General features: G+C 39.6%; 1 protein-coding gene across 5 annotated transcripts; it reads left to right on the top strand.

Moving 5' to 3' along the window:
* Positions 1–3,238: 3,238 nt before the first annotated feature.
* On the top strand, positions 3,239–25,710 carry LOC111343389 (uncharacterized). Of its 5 annotated transcripts, none has more exons than XM_088734117.1 (5): positions 3,281–3,387; positions 6,810–6,993; positions 21,775–22,669; positions 22,774–22,863; positions 23,415–25,710. In XM_088734117.1, exons 3-5 carry the CDS (start codon positions 21,775–21,777, stop codon positions 23,546–23,548), a joined length of 1,119 nt encoding a protein of 372 aa, XP_088590243.1. In that variant the 5' UTR covers positions 3,281–3,387; positions 6,810–6,993; the 3' UTR covers positions 23,549–25,710. The 5 variants fall into 5 exon arrangements, with proteins under 5 accessions (XP_088590242.1, XP_088590244.1, XP_088590243.1 ...); XM_022950558.2 differs by lacking the exon at positions 3,281–3,387 and adding an exon at positions 5,534–5,818; XM_088734116.1 differs by lacking the exon at positions 6,810–6,993 and having other exon boundaries at positions 3,239–3,387.
* Positions 25,711–25,983: the final 273 nt, after the last annotated feature.

Genomic DNA, 25,983 nt, shown 5'->3' on the forward strand with positions numbered 1-25,983 from the left:
CAGACCCGTCCGAAGGATCTCGAGATTTGTTTTGTATATTTTTGGTGTTTCGTCAGTCAGCTTCTGTCATGAAAGAACTTACTATTGTTATCATGATTAACTTAAATTAGCGAATACTGATTTTTGCTTGCTCTGACTGGTCACCTCTGAGGTCATAAGAAATTTAGGATACTGTACACCTTTTATTAATATTTTCGAGTGTTGAAGTATGAAAAAAAAAAAAAGAAACGAAAACAAAAACATAAAAAAGCAATTTTATTTAGGGTAGGGCTATTTGGGGTTATATTGGTTATAATCTTAACCAGGAAGGGGGTGGGGGGGGGGGCTTTTGATGCAATTTGGTATCTCAGATCGCATGTCACAACCATTCAAGCATTGTGCGACGTATTAATTTTATTGATGTGGAACAATTTTCTTTAACGTAGGCGCATGAAAATCTGAACCCTTAACCTTGAAAGTGCAACTATTACAAACTATTATATCAAGAAATGCCTTCTTGAGTTGTCCCAAGATAAATTTTTTCTGTCATGCAATCGTCCTTAATTATGTATTCGACTCCTAAGCTCTTTATTAGCAGAATTTGTGAGTCATGTCGCGGGATCTATACGGATTCCGCAGTCGCTGGCTTACTCGGTATCTATCGAAGAGGATTGTTAACTGTCTTCTTTTCCAATATTTATTGTCGACGAACACCGCCAACGTTCTAAAAAATTCCTTTTAACAATTCTAACATTTCCTGATCAGACTATTCTATATCATTTCTCTTGTTGTAACAGTTTAAACGTTCTAGGAAACCTAACTTAAACCACAATCTAGTACAGTATTCTTAGTTTGCCTTGCGTAACTACTGGCTAGAGTTTTCCCCTGACAATCACGAGTATAGTAAAATCCCAAGTCAACGCATTGCAATATGCCAGTCTATATTTAATTCTTATTACCCAACAGTACGTTTCCCCTTCCTTATAAGGCGGAGTAAAGGCGAGAAATTAAAAAATCTCACTTACAGCAAATCAAAAAATATTCATTCGGCTTGATGACAATGGATCAAAAATCACATGAGGAATTGATGGGTATAGGTATCGTTTGCTGACGACTCAACAAAATTAAACGGCATCAGGCGCTGAGGAAACAACGAGCTCTCAGCAACCTCGAACTCCACAACCGAGGTAGGATTTCTCAAGTAAGAAAAAAGTAAAGGTAACATGAACATGTTTAGCTGACCACCTAAAGAACTTCGAAGTTAAAATATTCCCCTCCCTAAAGGTTCCTAAGCAACTTCTTATGGCATGGTGGGCGAATCGGCTGCCTGGCCTGAAAGAATCGTTGAATTACATATTCCGCTATCATGAAGTAAAACTTGATTGCAGTTGAACTTACTGAGGAATAAAACCATACTTTTACCTAGTGTTCTTTGGCTAAAAACCACGTCATAAAATATTCAAAAGCGCTGAATTGAAAAATAAAATTAAGATATGAAAATCATTAAAACCATCGTTAAGATGTTCAAGTAAGGCAAAGGCGTGGACCTGACTGCTCAAAATCCTACCGCCCACAAATTGACATTGATCCTGAAATAAGAGTGATGCTAAAGTTTAGGGGAAATTACATTTTTTTTTTCTCTGTCCCACTTACACGCTGTTTTTTTTTTTCTTTTTTTCCAATTCAACTTATTTTCTTATAATTCTAAACCAGTACTTGAAAAGACCTAAAAGGAGATAGAAAACAAATTTAATGATGGCAAGCCGCCTGAAGCTCATGAGATCAACGACGACGACAACAACAGCAATTCATGTCAGGTTTTGTCACGTGAGTGCATGATGTCGCCTTCAAAACCAAAACAGAAAGATCATGCATAAAATCTGGCTCGTGTTGCAGGCCATTCCGTTTCCTTTGACATAAGTGGGAAAAAAGCAACTGCCATCCAATAGGGAATTTCTTACTGAAGGGCAATCTTCAGACAGTAAGTTTGGTTCCCTAGTAGTTGTATATTTCGGCGAAGATGTGAAAAAATTTCATTGCCAATAACCCAAAATCATCAAAGAGCGAAAATAACTGCAGCAAAGAAAAAAGACTTTAAAATTTTAGAATTTGAAGGCAGGTAAATCAGGCTAGGTAGGTAGATCTTTAGGACTGCAGATACTATGCTTTAAGTTTTCACAGTCACTGTATTCTTCATTAGCTGTACGTAGTTGCCAACGAACTTAGTTTTTTCAAATACATAACCCCACCCGCTATGCTGATAAACATCATCGCTATTCCAGTTAAAAAACAAAGTCAAGTCCTGGATCCGACTGCTCAAAGTCCTAGCGCCCCCGCATCAACGTTGGTTCTAAAATAAGAGTGGTGCTGAATTTTTCTGACCCACGTACACCCTCGCATATTTCATCACACCTTTTTTCTGATAATTCTAAATCAGTCACTTAAAAACCCCTAAAAGGAAATAAAATACAAATTTAATGATGGCAGACCGCCTAAAGTTCATGAAATCCACAACGACAACAACAACAATTTATGTCAGGTTTCTTACGAGAGTGCATGATTTTACCTACAACTTAGCAGAAGAAACAAAAAGCATAAAATCTGGCCAGTTTTGCCACGTTCAACCAGTGCGCTTTTCGCGCCATGATATCGATATTATCCGGGAATTCGATCGTTTTGCGCATAACCCGAACGGAAACGGCAAAGAATAACACAACGGCAGTAGCTTTTGCCAACATTTTCATGGCAAAAATTAAAATAGGGTATCGTCACCGATTTTTTTTTAAGCTTTACTTTCGCTGCTGGTGCATTCCAAAATAGGCGAACTTTAAGGCCTTACGGTCGTTATATAAGAGCTTCGATCACGCTAGAGGCAAGCTATGGACTATGAAGCCGGTACATCTACTGCTGAGACACTGAATGTACAAGCTCATAAATTCCAAAATAGGCGAGCTTTAAGGCCTTATGTCTTTACATAAGAGCTTCGATTACGCCAGAGGCAAGTGAAGGCTATAGACTATGAAGTAAACTACTGCTAAGACACTGAATGTACAAAACATGAAACACTCTCTTCTTCCGGTGTTTCCAGTTTGGAGATTTGGAGATCTGGAGAAGATAAAAATCATTTCGCAATTTCCTCGACGTAAGGTGAGTAATTTCCTGTTTTTCGGGCGTGTTCAGCGACCTCTGACGCCTATAACTGTAACACAATCCGTGAAAACTTGCTGATTACAAATGTTTCGGTTCACGTCACGTTCCGTTTCGATAAGGAAACTCCCCATGATGACCTGCACATATAACTAACGAACTGACCATTCTCTAAATCACTTCCTTGTCACAGCGAGTGCGCAAAGTTGTAGACCAAGCTAAGCCACGGCTTTTTACGACACTTCAAGGTAGGATAACAAGGTAAGAAGGTAGAATAATGAATGAGAAAAAAAGCGACAGTACGAAAAAAGGAATCTTATACGTTCCTAAAATTGAATCGAATGACCTTTGAGTGTTACATAGGAACAAAAGCTGGCTTTGAGAGGTGGTAACAATATTGATCAGCAGATAAATTAATTTTATTAACAGTGGCCTGTCCAGCTGAGGTAAAGAAACGATTAAACTCGTTATCTTTTGTCTTATCATCCCTGGTAAACGACCTCTGACCAGTAGACTTCTTAGGAATGAATGATCGAATCGTATTGTATAGGCAGCTAGGTTTTTTGGGATTTCTCTTGACTTGATCCGCTATGGACCGTCGCGTTCTGCCTGTCTAATTTCCCTCTTAACTTCGCGTTTAAGATTTCTGTATTCGATTCAAACGTCTGGATGGTCGGTTCCTCTTCTTGCTAACTTCCGCTAAAAGGCCCTTTATCTTTTAAAGTTCTTTGAACTCGTCCGTAAAATACAGGTTTGGTCGGCCCCGTAATTTGATGGTTTTTCAGGTGCTTGATCATCCAGGACTTATATGAATAAAAGATGAAAGGCCTGAAGGCTATCTTCGATGTCGTCAAAACAGTCGACGACAAGGCTAAGGGACTTAAGAAATACCTTGGAGAAAAGCCTCATGTCAATAATTCTTCAGAAACTCTTACTAGTAATATATAACAGCTTAAGACTTTGTCGCCGAAGTTTAAGCACAGCAAAAATACACACACTGGAATGACTTAAGTGAGTTATTTTCTAGTGATTTGTGGCTAATTTTGTAATACGTCAAGACGATTACGCGACGGACCATTTCCCAATAAACCTTACGCAAGGAGAGAAGTTTATCGATATATAAAAATCCCCTGATGAGTGGGCGACCACGAAACAGGCTTGTAGGGATGAACTTGTAGTTTACTTGTCTTTTTCCTCCCACAATATATACTTCGCTCTACTTCTATGTATTGAGCACTGTTCTACGAAAATCAAGTCACACTTTATATATATATATATATATATATATATATATATATACATATATATATATCTTATTAGACGTTTTGTTGTGTAGTATCGCTGAGTATTTTTACGAGTTGTGCCGTATTTTGACGAGCCCGTAGGGCGAGTCAAAATATAAATAACGAGTAAAAATACTCAGCAATACTACACAACAAAACGTCTAGTAAGTTATTTATTATCCAAGACGAATTTTTAAGGGTTTGGTTTAAGCAATTATTCGATAATTAATTTTACATTACCGTCTGTATGAAATCGACAGTTACACGAACAGATACTCAGCTGAGAATATCAAAGATAATTAACGAAAGTGGTAAAAGTCAGCGGCCTTAAAATAACACTTGACGCCCTGAAATTTCTAGCGATCATTTCTATGAAAGCAAAGGGAAGTTTCCTAGTCTTATACTTCTGAGGAGGAAGAGTGATGAATTTTCCGCAGGTGGTTTTGGTCGGCCGAGCATTTTACAACATTTCCACCAATTTCAGTGTAATGCGTCTTTGGCTTCACTCTGAAATCTTGAAAATAAAATCATAAAGGATAAAGGGCCGATGAAATTTATGCGGCGATGTAGCAATTCTTAGATGCGCTTTGAAAGCTTTGCACGAAATCGAAAAAAAAATTATTAAATTTCCTGTTTGCGGCCCACACATGTCTGCGGCCATTGTCTTTTCGCCATGCCGCTGAGTCGATACAAGTTATAACATCGAGTACTGAGAAAACAGCAGTACTGAGAAAACAGCAATGCCTAGCTCCGACTGTTCGAAGGTCGCATAACGCTATCCACTGGATGAATCTCAATCCGGTGGATAATGCTATGCGTTAATCGGACCCTATCAAAGGTTTAGCACATCATCCAAAATAACTTTGAGTATGGACTAAGAGCTTAAAATTTTCCACGTGTCACCATAAGGTCGTAAGTTTTTTTATTCATGTAATTATAGGTGGTGAATCGCCTCTCTGCATGGCCTGAAACTATAATCAGAATTTATATTTCGCAATCATGAAAAAAAATTGATTTCAGTAGCGCTTTGGCGTTCTTTTGGAAAAAGAACCCTTGTCTGATTTTATAATCAGTGTCATCGGGAAGACAGCACTGTTGGAAACTGTACGTTACATTTATTAAGTGATTTCCTTTATCTATTACATAACCAAACCGCATGTATGCAGCACGTGTCTTATCGCCCCATATATGGTGCTGTTCCACGTGCTTACAAGGAGACGTGATGTATTTTTTCGTGAGAGTTGTGAGAGGGAGTTAATTGGAGTGTAATAGCAACATCGAACCAAGAAAATAAATCGTGAGTACGCTAGCTTTTGCACCACAGTTAATTGGAGTGTAATAGCAACATCGAACCAAGAAAAGAAATCGTGAGTACGCTAGCTTTTGCACGTTTTCTACAGCACTTACCGGTAGGTTGCGTTTCCTGATCGTTTGTGTTTTGGTTGAGATGTGGTGAAGTAACGCTGCTAGTATAATGGCGCCAATTCGTTTACTGCATCAAAATAGAAGTAATGAACGCATGTAAAATCAGTTTCTATGAAAGATCAAATGTCGACAGTCTTTGTGAAAGTCATAGAGCTATTTAGAAACTTTCTGCTGTATGTTTTGACTTCACTGTTATCCTTCTTGTAATTCATACGTTTGAATAAATTATTGACATTGTCAACAAATGCGCGTTTTATTTTTCCCCAAGTTGAGTTCGTTTTTTTACAATTAAACTTCCTGGTAGAAATTAATCTGTTTTCTTTTCGTTGAGATAAATCTTTCTTTGAGAACGATTTGACATCCTAAGAGATCTTGCCTTCTCAAATAACACTTTGTGGTCTAACAACAACAAACATACGAAACATATGTGTGAACTGCGGTTATGAGACGTATATGAGAACGATCCTTCGCAGTAAAGCACTATTTGAGCAATAGTGGAAATCAGACCTGAAAAAAAAAAAATTTCAGGCCTGTACGGGATTCGAACCACTGACCTCTGCGATACTAGTGCAGCGCTCTACCAATTGAGCTAACAATGTTGGCTTGTTAGCTCAATTGGTAGAGCGCTGCACTAGTATCGCAGAGGTCAGTGGTTCGAATCCCGTACAGGCCTGAAATTTTTTTCAGGTCTGATTTCCACTATTGCTCAAATAGTGCTTTACTGCGAAGGATCGTTCTCATATACGACTTTGTGGTCTCTTGCAGACATTGCACAGTCGTTTTCTGTCAAATATAAACATCACCCCGCAAGTTAAACGTTGCTGTTAAGACGTTAGTAGGATGTACACATTTATTATCGCCCCGATGTAAACATCAGTCGTTCTATTCAACGCACCAATTCGGTCGGTTGTAGTCATGATACTCTGTCATTTGAACGGAGTAATAAGTTTGGTTTTGTCGGTTTTTTATAATTAGATAGCCCGTTTTGCGGTAGGTTGGTAAATTATCAAGCAATGAGTCGCAGCAGGAGGAAATTGATTGCTAATGACCACGTGATCGTCGTAATCCTCTATATAACTCAGCCTCGTGGCCAAAGATCAACTGAACTTCAAACACTGGGCAGTCTACCCTGATCTTGCAAAAGAAGGCTGTTTATAAGGTATTTAGGACGAGACATTCTGTTTATATTTTAAGTGTCAGGGAAATTATGGCGAAATTTAGGGTTTGATTTGAAATTATTCGAAAATGACTGTTACCTTGCCGTCTGTCTTAAATCAACAGAGTCGCGCGTAAAGCTGCTCAAGAACATGATGTGCGATCAGCGAGTGTTTATAAGTTGCTTTAAAATAACATTTAACTTTGAAAATGGCTGGGTCGACGAGCTTTCAAACTTCATTTATAATCCGTTCAAGCAATCTAGCGAATCGATCGATGTCAATTGTACCCACGCGTGCTTTCGGTACGATGGCTAAAATCTTGTGGGGATTTTTCAAATTTCTCTAAATTCTGTGGCCAGGTTTTTAACTTTCGTGATTAGAATGAGGCGACCGTTGAACACTCATTTATTGAATGCTACAATATTATACACGATTATGTTTCTTTTCTTCTTTAAGCTTTTAGAAGTAGAACTCGTATTTGATTACATGTTCTCTACGAGTCTTAGAGTGCGATATCAATTAACTTCGCAAAACATCTTTCGAACGGTCACGTGACGGAGACTGAAGCGACAGATTTTTCTCGAATCAGCTATGATCATGATTTATCAACAGCAGAAATAAATCGCTTTGAAATAGGTCATTACTGTTGCCTTCCGAAAACAAAAAAAGATAAAAAGAGGAAAAAACTAAAATGGCTGTAGGAAGAAAGAGTACTCTTCGAAAATATCTGTGCTCGCAGAGGCGAGACATTTATTACTCGGCCACTGAGGTAATGTATTCACGCTTGAGCAATAAACTAATTTCAGTCAAAATGTTTGTTCTGAAAGGCAACTCGGTGGCGGCTAAATCTTGCATAAATAATATGTATGCAATATGAAGCAATCTCCTCGCCGTTCTTCATAACACTTTGGTTGACATTTCAAAGATTATACTAAACTTTCATATTTCATTTGAGAAACGCTCAGTATTTGGAAGGTTCCACTGCAAGTAAAGCAAATGCATACAGGTATCATAGCCGAATAAATGCATGGTTGTCAATATTAATTAAAAATTGCATTTCCTCAAGGCATCAATGATATTTTTATGTCGCTTAGAACACTACCACCGTGACGTGCGTAAAGCGATGCGCCGGATGAGTCGTCATCGGATTTTGTAAAATTGACATATCCAAATAAACGTGATAATTTTTCGGAAATGCCCTTATAAAAAGACACCTCTAATACAGGAAAAAAAAAAAAAAAAGAAAAACTCGTTTATCATGACTTACGCATCACAATTCACATACAAACTCTAGCGCTCACAAAAACTAACTCTCTACGCATGCTCACTCTCCACGAGAATCTCCTGTCAATCACGCTTGGTACAAGTTTTTGTCAAATTGTCTTTGTTTTTTCACTCAAAATTTATTAATAATTTTTGATAATTAGACACGAACAGGCTAAAGTTCCAGTGACTTACTCGAAATCATCTTATGTAACTTTAATTTGTCGATCTTTACAACACTTGTGTCCTTCACTGGATTCCCAAAGCAGAAGGCGACATGACATTGTATTTTTGTTGAGCAAGACTTCCTGAGTCTGTAATTTGATGCGTATAAGATATTTTTTTGCGAGTCATATGATGGTGACCCGACAAAACGTTATCATTAATATTTCCTGGTGTGCGTGGGCAGGAACGAAGCTGTGTTCGCGATCAGAAAGGCGTTCGCTTACTTTTTCATTTGCTGTGTTAGTTCAACGATTAGAGACTTCACACGAAGGTAGGCCGATTCTTTCCGTTTTGCCTTTCCCGGTTTTTTAAGAATTTAAGGAAGAAAATAAATCGCGTCTAACTTCCGTCAGCGAGACTTGACGTCATCGAGAAAATCTATCACTTCTTCTTAAGAAGTCTAAGCCTTAAAGTCATTTTAGCATTTTGTAGATTGTTTCTTCGCTGTGCCGTGCCAAATAAAATTAACATAAACGAACAACATTCAATGATTATCTACAACAGCTTTAGTGTGGGAAACGCACAGTAGTGGGATTGACATGATTGGTATTTCCGTATTTGTGACAAGTGAACATTGTTAGCCAGTTTCGATCCTTTTTAGGGTGCGTGTGTTAAAAATGATCGAATGTTGCAACCAAGATCAGGGGACTGACTGTTTTTCTTCTTTTTATTTAGCCTTAACTAAAAGCATCGCGTTTCATTGGAGCACTTTGCGAGGGAAATCAAAGTCCATCTTACAGCGACCAAATGTTATTTGTCTGGGCAAGAAAAAAAAAAAAAAAAAAAGTTTCGTCGTTCGTGATGCCAGACTGCGACACTCTGGTCACAAGAATTTTTATCCCCGCAGGTTTCATCACCGACTTTCTTTGGTTTTTTTTTTTTCAAATTCAAGAAGTTTTTAAGAAATTTTCTACATTGCTGTGCTGAAACTACCGAGACACAGCTTAAGACAATTTGGCAATGGACCAAGGACTACTAGACAAAAACATCAAGCGCTGAAAGGGCAACAAAGCCTCGACGATTTGGGACTAGAAGTAAATTAGGATTACTCGAGTGAGGGAAAAAACAAGGCTATTATCAGATCTTCTTGGATCCTCTCAAAAGTTTTGTTGATCATCTGAAGTGAACTTCAAGTGCAACAAAATAGTTTTCAGTAAACTTTTCAGCCGTCGCCTATTAAGCCTGAAACGATCGTCATATTCCTTTTTTTCGCGAATACGAATTACTGCTTTAGCTTGGTTAGGTAAATTTACAAAGCACATCAAAACATTTTACATTTTTACTGAACTTTCTAGGAAGAAGAAGGAAGTTGCTTTTGTTTCGATTTTCAGTTGCATTAGAATTTTCGTCAGCGATTTCGTTTCCTCAGTTTCCACTTTCTTTTTACTTGCATTTTCGTTTTCGACATGTAATATTGTTTTGATTTTAAGTTTAAATCATGTATAATGCAAACTTCTCGTTCGTTTGTTTTAACTGACCCATTCTGATCCTAGCTGAATATGTGACACCCTGTAGAGTAGGTTTTGTGGTAGTTTTGGCCAGAAAACACGAACGCATCTTGGCCGCTGTGATCTTAAGGTGGCTCAATAGGGTTATGCAAGATCACGAAGCGCGCGCCAGTAACATCAATCGAAAGTTAATATTCTCGTTGTTTTTGCTATTTTTCAAATCAAAGCTACTGAAACATAAAAAACAAGGGCCTAAATTTGCTGTACAACAGTCAACTCTGAAGTCAAGGCTTTTAGTCCCAAATTAAAACTATTCAAATATCGCCATTTTTTGACGTCTGTTTGACTTTGATTTCAATTTTCTTCAATTTCCTTCGGTAAAATTTTCTATTATTCTCCGACCGGGTAGAGTCTGACAAGACGAAACTTTTAAAATGGAAAAAAATAGGGGTTGTCAAGGTAGTTTTATCGCTTTTAACATTTTTGTTGTTTTTTGGCTGAGCGAAAAACTTGTCTTACAAATTTTTCTGATAAATTCACGGCAAGGAAAGCTAAGAGGGTATAACATCACTGCCAAATTTCAAGGAATTTCACCGAAGGAAATACGAGAAATCTGAGGGGGAACTTTCTATTTTCTAACCTCAATGACAATCACGTCATCAGAATAGGAACTCGCCAAGATCGCTATTTGAGCATGCGCGAACTTTCGAACCACGCGGTTTTGTCGAGGACGAATGTGTAAACACGGGCGATCATTATCTTTGACGTTTTTGTGCAAACTGCTTTTGACCTGAAAGTCAGTTGAGAACATACCTTAATTCACTATGCCGCAGAATCCTTGGAAATCTCTTCGAAGTGTCTCAAAATTGCGGATAATTAGGACAAGCTTGACAGGAAAATCTTACCAAAAATTAAGACTTCCGAATTAAGTAAAATGTACTGACCTCACGTGCTCGTGTAATTCGTTTTGCTGGGGGTTCGTTTTCCTTGGATATGTTATCATACTGGAGCTTCCTTTTGGCATTCCACGTTTTGAACCCTCCGTGTAACCTTTTTATTTTTGTTTCTTTTCTGGTTTCGATCACTTCCACTTTCCGAAAGCGACCTGACGCATTACGGATGTTGTGTAGGCGTTGTGTAAACTTCTGGTCTTTCACGGTCAATATTGTGCTCATTACTGGAAAGTATCGATGCCGTTTCTCTCTCGTCAAGTAAACTTCGCGATTATGTGACAAAAATTGTGCTCTCGCGTGAAGCCGCCATGTTTGTTTACAAATTTGATGCCATTTAAAGGCTCGCGCCATTTTCTTACCCATTCTTCGCCCGGCCAAGAAACCCTATTGAGCCACCTTAAATTACGGGTTCATTTTGAAGCATGACAAACCCACTTAACTATTTTATTAGCTCATCATCGAGATTAGACAATGTTCGGATTGATATTAGCTGTGGTCACACTATAGGCTTTTACCCGGGGAAAATCGTTTAACCTAGGAAAAATTTCCCTAGGTAAATGTACCTCAGGTTTCATTTTCGCTAGGTTAAAAGGTCACACTGCAGGCCATTGGACTTTGGGAGGTTTAACGCCACAAAGGACTAAATTTCAGGTCGTGTGTTCAAAATTTTGGGGCAAAAAATTTTGGCGCAAAAACGGAAAACATGCTCGAGAATCAAACGATCAAAGAGAGGTTTTTATTCTTATTTCATTGCTGTTCATTGCTTTATTTCAAAGAGCAAGACGAGCAAGAGTAATTTTACTGCAGCGCCTGATTTCTCGAAGGATTCAAAGACGACGAAGAGCCGCATTTAGTCAATGCTTGACTATTTTTGCGTGGATATTTATAAGAACAAACGAAACCTGGAGTGAATCAGAAAAAAACAAGGAATTCAGAATCGATTTATACTCACATGATTTCTCTAAATCGCGACATCGTGGATTTTCGCGCGCACGCGGTAAAATCTTCAACAGAAGTCACGTTCTCAAGCGCTTTCCAAAATTAGTTTCACAACACGATAATTCCCGATCTGTAACCAGCGCTATCGCCGACGAACTTCCATTGGTCGGCTACTCTGGGATTTGATTTATCCCTTTTTCTGCTTTAGGGTAGTTGTAGTGGGAAATCCACAGGATATTCTTTTGTTCTCTTGCGGTTTTCAAGCCCCAGACAATAAAACTTTCCCGAGGTAATTTACTTAGGGAAAAATCGGTCACACTTGCAAATTTGAGTTTCCCAAGGGAAACTGTCAACAAGGGGTGTTACGAAAACGAAGACCCTCGAAAACGAAGACCTAAGACCCGGTCTTCGTTTTCGTACTACGAAAACGAAGAACCCCGGTCTTCATTTTCGTAGTACGAAAACGAAGACCCTGTAAACAGAAAACCGTAGAAATTACAAGTAAAACGCACATTAAACAATAACAACGCCTAGTAATATAATACATTACACTTCACGCGTTTTTTCCCATTATTATACTGCCCGTATTATTATACGGCCCGTCCTGTCAGTGTTCTGTTTCGCTAGCGAGCCAATTTGGTGTTGATATTCTATTGTATTGTAATCTTTATTTAAACACGATCAATTCATCTGCCTATAAAAATACATATCACATACGCTAAGATATTTAAAATTAAAACTACATACTATAACACTAAAGCTGTTTTCCGTGAATGCCGTGCGTTAGACTTAAAGAATGTCATTGATCTTACGTTTAAATAACCCCAGAGACTCTGTGTTCCTTATATCGCGTGGTAAACTGTTCCATAATGTGGCGCCATTGTAGCTAAAGCTTTTTCTGTAGTAATTAGTGCGCGGTAGTGGAACATTAAGCTTATTTTCAGAGTCCCTGAGGTCATAAGCAGAGTTACGCCATGTAAACTTTGAATATAGATACCTTGGAGCTAGCCCGTGCAGACATCTAAACATCATAGTGACTTTATGGATTTCCTGCTGACGTGCAAGATTTTTCCACCCTAAAAACTCGAGTAGCTCAGTTGCATCGGCATCATAGAGAATGTCAACACACGGGCTGCTCTATTCTGCAATTTCTGCAGTTTGTCTCGTAACGTTTTCCCACAGCTACCCCAAACAATGTCACAGTAATCAAAGTAAGGTTTTACTAAAGCTTGGTAGATGAGATGTAAGGTTGATGCTGGGATCAGGTGCCTAATTCGCCTTAGGGCCCCGATACCAGAGGAGATCTTTTTCGTTAGTTTTTCGATGTGACTATGCCAATCGAGTTTATCGTCTATTATTACACCAAGCGATTTTGTAGCTGTAACCTGACTCGCTTGAGTATTGTTCATTCTGATTGTTAATGAAGCTGTGAGAGTATTTAGTCTCCGCCTCGACCCTATTAGCATGAATTCGGTTTTAGTCATGTTCAACGTGAGTTTGTTCGCTTGTAGCCAGTTGAATCGAAGTTGAAGACGTTTTCTAGGTCTTCATTTAGACAAAACTGGACGTTCTCAAGATTGCTTCCCGCATATGTGAGGTGCGTGTCATCGGCATACATTTTCGGTTTACAATTTGATAAGCAATTTGGAAGATCGTTGATATATAATAAGAACAATAATGGACCGAGGATGGTCCCTTGAGGGACGCCGCAAGTCAACGAGTAGCTACTGGATAGCGACCCGTTGACAGAGCATTTTTGTGTTCGGTTTTCCAAATATGACTGAAACCATCTAAAAGATTTTCCATGTATACCATAATAGTTTAGTTTCGATAGAAGGATCTGATGATCAACAGTGTCAAAAGCTTTTTTCAAATCTAGAAAAATGACTCCATTGATTTTCTCGTTATCAATATTATATGCCCAAGAATCTGTCGCTTCCAACAAAGCTGTTACAGTTGAATGATTAGCACGAAACCCTGATTGGTTTTGACATAGAATATCGTGCTCTTCCAAATAGGCATATAACTGTTCATAAACTATCCTTTCAAACACCTTCGCCATTATTGGAAATACCGATATGGGGCGGTAATTGTTAGCATCACCGCGGTCACCCTGTTTATAAAGAGGGGTAATCCTTGCATATTTCCAGTCATCTGGGAACGTCCCTTGGCTAATAGACTGATTGAAAATATCACATATCGGCACACAAATAAGATCAGCACATTCCCTGATAAACCTAGCAGATATTTTGTCAAGGCCCGTTGCCTTTGACTTGTCTAGTTTATTTAAAAGTGAAAATACTTTAGTTGGATCGGTGGGTTGGAGCTTAAACCGTTTATCTGTTGCGGTAAGATATCTTTGATAGCTACCACTATCACAATTTATCTCACTGGCAAGTTTTGGACCAATATTAGCAAAGTGGTTATTGAATTCGTTTGATAGCTCCAACGGATTAGTTATCGTTAATCCGTTCACTTTTAGTGATGCCACTGGCGTTTTCCCAGATTTTCGAGAAGTTAGCTCGTTTATAGTCTGCCAGGTCTTTCGGGAGTCGCTGGTTTGCTTATTAAAACTATTTTGGTAATAAACTTGCTTAGCTGAGCGTATTTGCTTATTGACTTTATTTCTTTGTTTCTTAAATAATGCCCAATCGTTAGGATCGTTTGTCTTGCTAGCTTTGATTTTTAATATGTCTCTATTATGCATAAAGTCTTTCAATTCAGAGGTAATCCACGGAGAACTCCGTGAACGAACGCGCACCGTTTTCAGTGGGGCATGTTTGTCAGCGATAGCCAGAAATGTACATTTCCATTGCTGCCACATCACGTTTGGGTTGGAAGACTCGTATACATTATCCCAACATTGAGATAGAATATCAGAACGAAACTTTTGGCGATCGAAATTTCGGAAATTTCTGTATGTAATAGAATTATGTCCGTTAGACATCCCATTCAGGGCAAGTTTTCTATATACATAAACCATGCTATGATCACTTATTCCGTTATGACAAACTCTCGAACATGCAATCTTATCCGAGCAGTTGGTATAGATTAAATCAATTAGAGTTGATGAGGTGGGTGTTATCCCCGTCGGTTCAGAGATAAGCTGCTCGAGCCCGTAGACATCAGCAATACTCCTTAATTTGGATGTGTTATTGTCATATCGAGTAGTGATCATGTCACAGTTCATGTCTCCCAGTACAAAAAATTCTACATTTTCACTATCCAATTTCCCAATTAGGGATTCAAAAGGTGAAAAAATGCCAATAGGAGAATCAGGTGGTCTGTACCAAGTAACAATCACAAAAGATTTTGAATTTGGCTTATGGATTTCCAAGCAAAGATTTTCTAGTGTATCCATGTGTAGGTCATTTCGTACTGTAAAGTTGATTGAAGTTTTTACATAACCGCCTCCCGGTTAGCTCAATGGATAGAGCGCTGGACTGTTGTGCGGGAGGTCGAGGGTTCGAGCCCCGGCCGGACCAACACTCAGGGTCTTAAAATAATTGAGAAGAATTTGCTGCCTTTCTATAACATCAAGAAATGGTTAGATATTCTAGTCTTCTCGGATAGGGACGAATAAATGGAGGTCCCGTCTCCTGCAGGGTTGGGGTAGGAGACGTTAATTTCCCACACACGAGATTACTGTGTGATGGATGTCCTCCCCTGGGGTGGGATGGGTGGGAGGGTGGACTAGCACGAATGGTTCCTATGTTCCTTTCTAGTCCTTCCCCACTGCAAAAAACTTAATGCAGTGAAAATGGACTAAATAAATAAATACATAGAAGCATACCCCTCCGCCGCATTTTGTTAGTCTATCGCGGCGAACTATTTCGTATCCCGGAATATGAACTTCTTGATCTCGAATACTCTCGTTCAGTTTCGTTTCATTTATGGAAATAATATCGATATCATTGTTTGCTAATATGATTCTTAATTCGTCTATATGAGTAGTTAATTGATTAATATTGAGTGATGCCATTCTAAAACCGCACAAAGGAGGCAATATTGAGACAGATTTTTCGGCCTTTTGGTTGCTTAATTGATCCCGCACGGCGTTGACGAACAGCACATTATCTCATTCTAGGTGCGATTTAAAATTATTATAAAACTGCTCATTACCTTTAAAATTTAAGTGCAGTTCACCTTTGTGAGATATGTTCTCATGATGGATTAATTTCCATCCATTTTGATGGCAGAACTTCTTTAGATGCGTGTTGGCTGTTTTCACTGCCTGGTCCAGCTTATCTTTTCTGCATACAAGCTCCGACAGCGTAACTGTAGTATCGCAGGTGCCCTCGATCTGTCTCGCGAGATCACAATCGATTCCGCAACGGCCTTTGGTTCCCTGGTTTTAAGATCATTAGTTCCAATGTGTAAAATCACTTCATTGGGCGAAGATTCCAGATTTGGCTTGAGATAGTGATTCATGGCCATTGTCGTAGCGCCCGAGAAAGGCTTGACTATAACCCTGTGGCCAACTGCTTTTCCCAGATCTTTTCCAGGTATTCTTGAGATCATCGAATCTCCTATGAGCAGAGTTGTGCGCTCTTTTGGTTGTTTTTCGGGTTCGGATATCTTTTCCTGTCAGGGTGTTATTAGGACCTCCTTTACCTTTCGATTTCTTTCTTTTGTTCTTTGATTTCACAATGAAGCCTTGTTCTTTGTTGGCGCAAGGTGTTGACTCATCCATATTTTGGACAATGGTATGTACGTTAGAGGTGTTACTCATTGAACGGCATTGAGTAGCTGCTTCTCTGGATACGATTTGCAATGCAAAACTTAAAGAATCGCGTTCTTGGACTAACTTTTTATTTTCTTCCTTCAAAGATAATTATCTCCCTAAGTCGAGAATTTTCGGATCTCAGGTCTTCCTCATTAGGTTTCTCTTTTATATGAGCCCATAAGTTCAGCACTTCAGATTTCAGACAGTCCAACTCCTCCTTTACTGATTTGGCATTCTCGTTAAACGCCGGAGTAGAAGCTTCTTCATTCACGAGAATACCTGAGTCGTCATCAACCGGTAACTGGAGTAGCTTCTTCAGTTTGGCTTTCATTGCTTTTGTATCCGGACCTTGGACTTGAAGGGTACCGGTACTGTTAAATAAAACCAGCGTGATTGTCTTCGAGTTCAAAGAACTAGACCTTTCAGAGAGACTCGCGGTTGCAGAAACTTCCAAATTCAGGACTTTCGAACAAAATCCCTGAAGTTGTGTTAGGCTCCCTTTCCACTTGAATAGACTTTGTTTGTCGTCCCAATGTAGATATTGGTTTAAGGGAGATGAAGAAGGTTCAGATTCTCGAGGGTTTCCTCGGGTAAACTTACCACACATATTATTAATCTGGAACAGCAGGCAGAATTCCAACGCCAGCCGCCTTTGATTTATAGTTAGCATTGCGTGACAGAATAACAGAGAACGCGTTCTGTACAGGAAAAATGACTCTTGGGTTCTGTCAATAAATAATCGATTTCTACTGTATTTCGTAGCTAAAATAGATTCTGACGGTCCTTAAGCTTTCTCTGCTAGAAAATTCTTGTTAAAAAGTAAGCAATTCTTTTGGCTAATGAGAATTTTCCAGGAGAGAAAGCTGAACGACCGTCAGAATCTATTTTAGCCACCAAATAGAGTAGAAATTGATTATTTATTGACAGAACCCAAGAGTAATTTATCCTGTACAGAACGCCTTCTCTGTTATTCTGTCACGCAATGCTAACTATAAATCAAAGGCGGCTAGCGTTCGAATTCTGCCTGCTGCTCCAGAATAATACGTGTTGTAAGTTTACCCGGGAAAACCCTCGAGAATATCAACACCAAATTGGCTCGCATAGCGAAACAGAACAGACAAGACGGGCCGTATAATAATACGGATAATAATGGGAAGAAACGCGTGAAGTGTAATGTACTATATTACTAAGCGTTGTTGCTGTTTAATGTGTGTTTAAGTTGTAATTTCTACGGTTTTCTGTTTACAGGGTCTTTGTTTTCGCACTACGAAAACGAAGACCGGGTCTTAGGTCTTAGGTCTTCGTTTTCGTAACACCCCGTCAACAAGTCAAGTTTCCCTAGGACAAAACCCTGTAGTGTGACCACAGCTATTGTTGGGCTTTACTCTCGGTTTCTACAGTCAAAAAGGCAACAAATCATTTATAACTTTTGACATATCGCCCGCGGGGAATCACGTCTTTTCCATTTAGAAGAACATAGGTAGAAGGAACGGCAATCACCCTTCACAAAAACGTACCAAATCACGGATTAACGTACCAAATCACGGATTAACGTACCAAATCACGGATTAACGTACTAAATCACGGATTAACGTACCAAATCACGGATTAACACAGATTTGGGGATCGATGATTTCAAACTGTAGCATTGATGGCACATTTCCGTCAGACTCTTGAATCAGGCCGAGATCAACTGTTGAAAATGACAGTAACTCCACTGGCGTATTAAATAACTAGGACAACCAGCGCGTCTGCCTTTGGTTTTCCTGCACGCGCATTAATTCGACATTATCCGCGATCAGTGCAATAGAGGTCAACGGCCTTTGTTTCACTCATCAGTCAAACCCTGCGATGATGTAATCTGGCCAGTTCCATTGACCACAGACAACCGCCAATACGATGGAAAACCGGGGTTATGGCTTGTCATGCTAGCAGCAACTTCTCCCCGGCGAAAAGCTAAAGACGAGCGATGCTGAATATAGCACTCTATAAATTCCCAGAAATCTAAAGTTAGATATTCTCAAGAATAATATGTTAAACGATTTACTGAAATACTTACTTTTATCCTGATGGTTAAAAGGTGAATTCATGTTTAATAGGCAATGTTTTCGTGGTAAAAAAGAGAATATCTCTAACCCTGTGATTTCTAACAATAGATGACCTTGCGCTTGCAAGTAGGTCACGTCCCACCGGAACACGGATTTTTTTTTTTTTTTTTTTTTTTTTAATCAAGCTACCAAAACCCGTGAAACCGGTTCTGTATCGGAAAATAACAAACCAAAATTAGGGGAACACCTACATCTTGAGGTTTAACACCTACATTCAATACTATAGGAAGCTCTATTGGTGAGATACTGACCACCTCCGAATTATCACACAGTAAGTACCACTCTCTTTTTTCTCTTTACTGAGAGAAGGAAAATCATTCTGCTTGCATTTGAAATTATCTACGCACGTTCATTGCCTAGAGATCAGACGCGACGGCTAAAGTTATTTTTACAAGTTGCCTTTTTGACTTGAGGTTGCCAAATCCTCGAAGTTCTTTGCTTTATCTATTTTCTTTTAAACTATAAAATTTCGTTCGTCATTAAAGGTAGTTGACCTGTTCAAAGTCTTATACCAGACAAATTTGATTACTTCATTGAAAAGATGATTGTTTTCTATGATCGAGCATTTGCCACGTGCTCTAAAGGCCACAGAACTTCTCCATCATTACATCGTGAAACTGAAGGTTTGTCATAATCTGTTGCTGGTATAAAAGGCAACCAAGATAAGAGGATAACTACGTTTGTTAAAAAAAGAAGTATAACCTTTGGTACGCACATGCAATGTCCTAAAGACAAACACAAAGGCGAAAACAACAACATTTCTTAGGTCATGCACAGGCAGCTCAAGCTGCAGTTGTGAGATGATCACCTTGCGCAATAACAGTCATGGCGGAATTATAAGAGTTTGTATGGGAGTATTTACGACCGCTCTAATGAATGAAAAAATGTGTCAAATTCTCAATAAAAATACCTCATCTTACTTCCACAGTGTATCGCTTGTCATCTGACCGTTTACTTTGATGAAAAGAACCCATACGAGCGAGTTGTCGCTAAAATGGGTTCTTTTTATCAAAGTAAGCGGTCAGATAACAAGCGTATTTTTTTATTCCTTAGAGCGGTCGTAAATACTCCCATACAAACTCTTATAATTCCGCCATGACTGTTATTGAGCAAGACGATCATCTCTCAGCTGGCGCTTGGGCCGCCTGTGGGTCACGACGCTTTAGCTAAACAAACCTCGATAAAGACAACGCGATGATGGAGAGTTTGAATTTAGATTTTCTACATGGCAGATTCTGGTTTTATTTACATCTTGTAGGGAAAACATTGCCGAAAATGCATCCATAACGTGGATTAATTTTCAAACGACCTATTAAGCTAGCAAGGGTTTAAAGGCAGGCTCAAGCATGCAAATGTGGCGTGTCAACAGTACCGCCAAAGCGTCGCTGAGAAATTATCCAACACGCTTGTTACTGAAGACCCCTGGTTACGGGTTTGAAGCCATTTGTGAAATCTTCATTTTAACAACAGTATTACGGGTCCTAGCCAGCTTTATTCTGTCTCGCTTGTTAGATATTTTCACTGCTTGATTGATATCTTGTCCTTGAATGCACGGGCGGTGAACAAAAAGAGAGAGAGGCTTTTCTTTTACCGCAATCGGTGACAACCGGAAATGGGCCTTATGGCCTACGTTTTTACGATAACCGGAACAAAAAGGGTTGAAGCCATTTTTTAAATCTATATCTTGACAACAGTATTACGGGTCCTAGCCAGTTTGTTCTGTCTCGTTTGTTAGATATTTTCACTGTTTGATTTTTAAAGCTATTGATATCTTGCCCTGGAATGCACGGGCGGCAAAAAAAAAAGAGAGGTTTTCCTTTTTCCGCAATCGGTGACAACCGGAAATGGGCCTTTGGGCTTACGCTATTTCGATGACCGGAATAAAAAAGGGTTACAACCATATTTTAAATCTATATCTTAACAACAGCATTACGGGTCCTAGCCAGTTTATTCTTTCTCATTTGTTAGATATTTTTATTTTTGAAGCTTATGATATCTTGCCCCGGAATGCACGGGCGGCAAACAAAAAGAGAGGCTTTCCTTTTTCCGCAATCGGTGACAACCGGAAATGGGCCTTAGGGCTCACGCTATTTCGATAACTAGAATAAATTATAATTAGGGTGCGGTCACTATTCGTCGCCTTGGGAGAGGTTGGATAACTTTGGCTGTGTCACGACAAAATTTACTGATCTCCCAAGACTCTATAATGTTCTTATGATATCGTGGCAGATAGTGGGTGGTTAATTTTCATAGTCCCCCTAGTTAGGAGCCCATTACTTATGGCTCCTGCCCCTGTATACTCTGTCAGCCGTGGCTGATCCCCACTACATTCTAACTGAAAACCATGTGATCCCCCCGAAAAAATTTACCATCCCTTCCCAGACGATAAATTATGACTGGTTCCTTCAACGTTTCGAAGCGAGCTTCAGCGTTTTCAATCAAAAAATACTACTGATTTTGTCTTCAAATAAACTTTTGGAACATTACGGTCAATCCAGTCAATTCCCGTCCCATGTTTGGAACAAAGTTCAGGAACCAAAAATGAGAACGGAACTGGAACATGATATCATCATGATGTGTTCCACAAGGTAATGGAACATGAGAAAAGGGAGGTTACGCAATGTTCCGCCTCATTTACGTATCTACATCACTTTATAAAATAAGCGAGATACTACGAGAGCGAACCCTGATTGTTTACAAACCCGTCGCTTAATTGTTCCAGTAAACCCAGAGAAAACTGAAACATACTGTGCTTTGTTTTTACTTTATTTCGTAAAAGAATTAAACCACACTTCTCACGGGCTTACCAGACTGAGAGGGTTATTTCGCCAGTAAAACCGATAGAAGGTACAGACTATCGCATAGCAAAACTAGGAATAATACGGGTGCTTTTATCGAAAGGGTTTATGCTAGAATGCAATGTTTTGGTTTACTGGTAGGTGGGCCGATACAGGTAGAACGGGTGAGAGAAGGAGTTCATAAAATTTTCAATGAACACGCTGCTTTCACTCAAATTTTGGGCCTTGCATTCCATTTTATTGACAGGGTTTTCCTTTAAGCACCAGTAGTTTTGATATTCGTTATAAACATTCCTTTATAAATATTAATTTATTATTCCCAGATGTCTTCTTCCAAGTTCGTATCCCCTTGTCACGGTGACAGTATTACGGTCTACAACTCTACCAGCGGAGCAGTCAAGTGTCAGGCCTGTACCACATGTCCTGCAGGACATGGGCTTTCTGTGCAGTGCAGTTCCGTTCAAACCCCAGAGACACCCATAGTTTGCGAGCCATGTGTGCTTGGGAAAACATACTCGTCTGGAAAAGACGCCGGGGCATGCATGAGCTGTCAGAATTGCGAGGAGTATCGCGAAACCATAAAGGCCTGCACCCCGACTTCCAAGGCAGTTTGTGGAAAGTGTAAGCCTGGTGGTTACCAAGATGACCTCCTAACAGGAATGTGCCAGCCCTGCTCCCCTTGTTGTGATGACCAAGATGATTTAGTCGAGCCACAGTGCCGAGGCATGCCCAAAAATAAGCAGTGCAGTGTTCTCAGATCACATAAATGCAGTAAAATGATCTCTGATCGAAATGTCAGCACAGTCAGGTCCGTGGAAACAAACCACACAGCATCACTGGTATTAGTGTCATCTCCTACAAGCCAAGTGTCTACCCCACGGAGCACGTACGCTGCACACCAGGGGACCCCTATGGCTGATAGTCCTTCGGAAGTCATAACCATTGGTGCTGCTGTGGGTGGATCATTAGCTTTGGTCCTGTTGCTGTTGGCGATTTGCTATTTGCTTAATAGAAAGCGCAATCATCGAGTAAATAAGAAGGCTAATGATACCGAAAGGCAAGAAACACGTGGCAACGAAGAGGTTGGTGAGATCTCGATTGATCTAGACCAGTTAAACAAGGAAAGGTTACTTCCATCAGAGAAATACTCCTTGGAAGAAAGGAACGCCACCTCGCCAGCGACCACGGAAACTCGACCACATGTCCAGAACAGTACAGGTAAGTGAACTACCATTACTAATCAAGCTTTGAAAACTTTTATCTAACCCGCTTTAAAGATTGTCCCTTAGCTTGATAGCTTCTTTTATTTTTATTTCGAATAGTTCCAGATTCCTGCAAGCTATCAGTAGAGGAAAGCGAGGCTACATCGCAAGGTATCAAAGAAACTCAGCCACCGGACTACAACAACACAGGTAGACCCTTGTGATCTGCGCGGTCTTAACACTTGTTACGATGTCTTCAAACGTGATACTTGACCGATCCCCTCAATCTATCTTTCCATCGTAAACTTCTTTTGCTCTACATACTGTGGAGGCTTATGAGAAATAGTTAAGCAATTAAGGGCAGAGCCAGGAATTTTTCATTAGTAGGGTTCCAAAATTACTTCTAACCCCAGATGGGAGGGGTCCGGTTCCCCCTCCCCCCCTCCCCACTTTAAGGCTGCCACTGGTAAGTTGGTAAGTGATAAAATCGTTACTTTAATCGGAGTAACGACTTGTATAGTTATCCGGCAACAAAGTAAGGTTGTTCATAGCCAAAACAATTTCTTTCACAGAAACTATGAAATAGAGAGTTTCAGAAATTTTGAAACAAAAGTATAAAATCTTAGGTTCTTTTAATCACTTCATTGTTGCAAACCGGTTAAATATAAAGGGAGGCACGTGCAGGCGTGGAAGTGTCTCGATTGAAAACTTTGATTATACCTGATTTTTGAGTTGTTCTCTTTTGGCTCTTCTGTTTTTAGAGCACAAGGTGGTCATGAATTCGAAGGCTCCCAAATTCAGCTGTTGTCACACTAAGGTGGAAAGGACCACTATAAACACCGTGAGGTACTGTAAAACTTGTGATCCAAAGTCTCCAGCGTGTACAGAAATCTGAAGAACGATTAGATAGATTATAGAGAGATTTAGCACCGCGTTTACGCGAAACAGAGTATAACCAGTAGAAGTGTGAAGAACGGTTAGATAGGTAATAGAGATGATTTAGCACCGCGTTTGTGTGAAACGGCAAACGCCAGCATGCCCTTTCACGTTTTACGTAAAATAGCGTGAACCTTGCTTCTCTAGCTTTGCTTGAGTTCATCAGGGCATGGAGGCTTTGAAGGCGCCCTTGTGTGTCAGACTTACATGGAATAGTTTAGGTGCCCTTTTCCAGCAATTACCCTCTACTCTACGATAAAAACAGTGAATAAAATCCTACCTAAACGGCAAACGCGTTAGCAAAGCCATGTTTCAAAATCAAAATTTGACGGATATAGAAGCTAATTATTCCATTGTTACCAGTCCATCTTGTTTCTTGAGCTGGCAGTTTTGTTGTACAACTGTTATAACTTTTAAAACCCTCATCTAGACTGAACAGAACACTTAACGGGCTCTCTAAGCCATTGGCACCTTCGAGAAACAGGTCCATTGCGTAAACTAGACAGGGTGCGATGCGTTTTAAGTTAATAGCAGTTCTTTAACCCTTTACACCCTAACATCAGTATGCATTTTCTCAACGCTGCTCTCTATACATTTCCTAGAGTGCTGACAAGGGGAATTTACTTAACAATCAACAGCCTCTTTAGTTAGGGATCATTTACTTTATTCTCGTCACCTTAATGTGTGATTCAGGGGTGATATTTTCTAGGAAAATTCATTACTTGACGAGGGAATTCCTCATTAAATTGCACGCGAAAACCGATATCGCACGAATCGCGAAGCGATGAGTGCGATATCGGTTTTCAAGTGCAATTTAATGCGGAATTCACGAGTGGAGTAATGGATTTTCCTTGAATCGCATAACTTAATAAAAATGAGTAAAAAAAAAGGAAACAGCATTACTCAAAACTGTTATGTTTATGTAGATGCGAAACAATATCACATAGCCTCGTTTTCAACTCGCAATTCCACGCTAAATACCTCGCTTCGTTAACCAATCAGAATGCGAGATTTTATTCAATGATGCGATTCTAAGGAGAAATTAGACACCAGTTCCTCTCAGGGGCTAAAGCGTAAAAGACTGAGTCAAACCCTGTTCGATGAGATATTTAAATGAATTATTTTGGTCTACCACTGAGCTACAGGAGACTGGCGGCAGGCTAAGCCGTTTAACTATATATGTCCATAGTGACAAACTTCCGGCATGCTGTTAGGATGGGAACATCGATATGTAATGACAGGAGCCCATTACCCGGAGCTTCCATCTTAGTTGGACCCTTGAGTCAACCCTCTCCCGTATCTTTTTATATTTAGAACCGAGATATTTTCGGGGGTTCTTTAATCTTTCCGCGTTTTCCGCCATTATTGAAATAATTTCGTGCGGCCTGCAAGTGACACAGTAGAGACGTAACACAATAGAGACGTAACACAATAGAGACGAGAGCTCTCTTATGATTGGCTATTATAAAAACACCCGCGAAAACCGCCGTGGGAGCTGCTTCTAAAAATAGAAAGATACGGGACAGGGTTGGCTCAGAGGGTCAGTATGGAAGATGGAAGCTCCGGGTAATGGGCTCCTGGTAATAATGCGCAATGATGATTTAAATGAAGATGACAAATTTTAAACCTGGCGAAGTGAACAGCGATATCGATTAGTAAATGACCCAGGCCTGCTCGGAGAAAAGGAAAATCAATTATAGCAGGAATAAATTTTCTAGTCGTCGATATCAAATTATTACAAGAATTCGTCTCTAGAGGATTTAGCTAAGTTTCTTACATTTGATAACATGTTGAAACATACAATTTACTGCTCGATCGAAATTGTGGCACTACTGTATCGTATTGCCCAAGGTAAACTGTATTGTCTGGAGTTATTTATGTTTAGTTTTTGAAAAGCATACTTGAGCAAAAAATAGCATATATTTCAAAAACCAGCATAATTTTAAGCATAATTGGAAAATAATGAGTAATGTTCGTAGCATAATATGCTTCTTTTGTTAGCATTATACATCTCAAAGGGCTTAGAGTCCCTTACTTGTGTTTGTACGTTATGGCTTTGGTTAACTCGCTACTAGAATTTATCTTCAGAGCGATTTATGAATAAAACCCTTTAAAAGTTAACATGCTAAGGAACAGTCGCTGTGTGCTGTTTTTTCCCTTGGGACTTAGAGACATGCCAAACTATCATGAGTCTGAATTCAACGTAACTTTCAGGTCGTAGAAAGTTACACCTTTTGTAGTTTTGCCAAAGTGAGACCGGGAAAAAAGATGAGGCGCTTTACGCGGTGGCCGATTATATACAAAGTTTGTCTTCTTAGCTGATGAGACGCCAGCTCATGCTCTATCTCCGAGCGGCGCTCAGAGATAGAGCATGAAAAAAAGGAAACGATTGAT

Source organism: Stylophora pistillata, chromosome 9 (assembly GCF_964205215.1).
Source record: "Stylophora pistillata chromosome 9, jaStyPist1.2, whole genome shotgun sequence".
In the NCBI taxonomy this organism is placed as follows: domain Eukaryota; kingdom Metazoa; phylum Cnidaria; class Anthozoa; order Scleractinia; family Pocilloporidae; genus Stylophora; species Stylophora pistillata.

Excerpts from the sequence above, each read along its gene's own strand:
- LOC111343389 (XM_088734116.1), top strand. The coding sequence starts at position 21,775 with ATGTCTTCTTCCAAGTTCGTATCCCCTTGTCACGGTGACAGTATTACG. Across the intron at positions 22,670-22,773 it reads ACATGTCCAGAACAGTACAG|TTCCAGATTCCTGCAAGCTA; the intron begins GTAAGTGAACTA and ends TATTTCGAATAG. Across the intron at positions 22,864-23,414 it reads ACCGGACTACAACAACACAG|AGCACAAGGTGGTCATGAAT; the intron begins GTAGACCCTTGT and ends TTCTGTTTTTAG.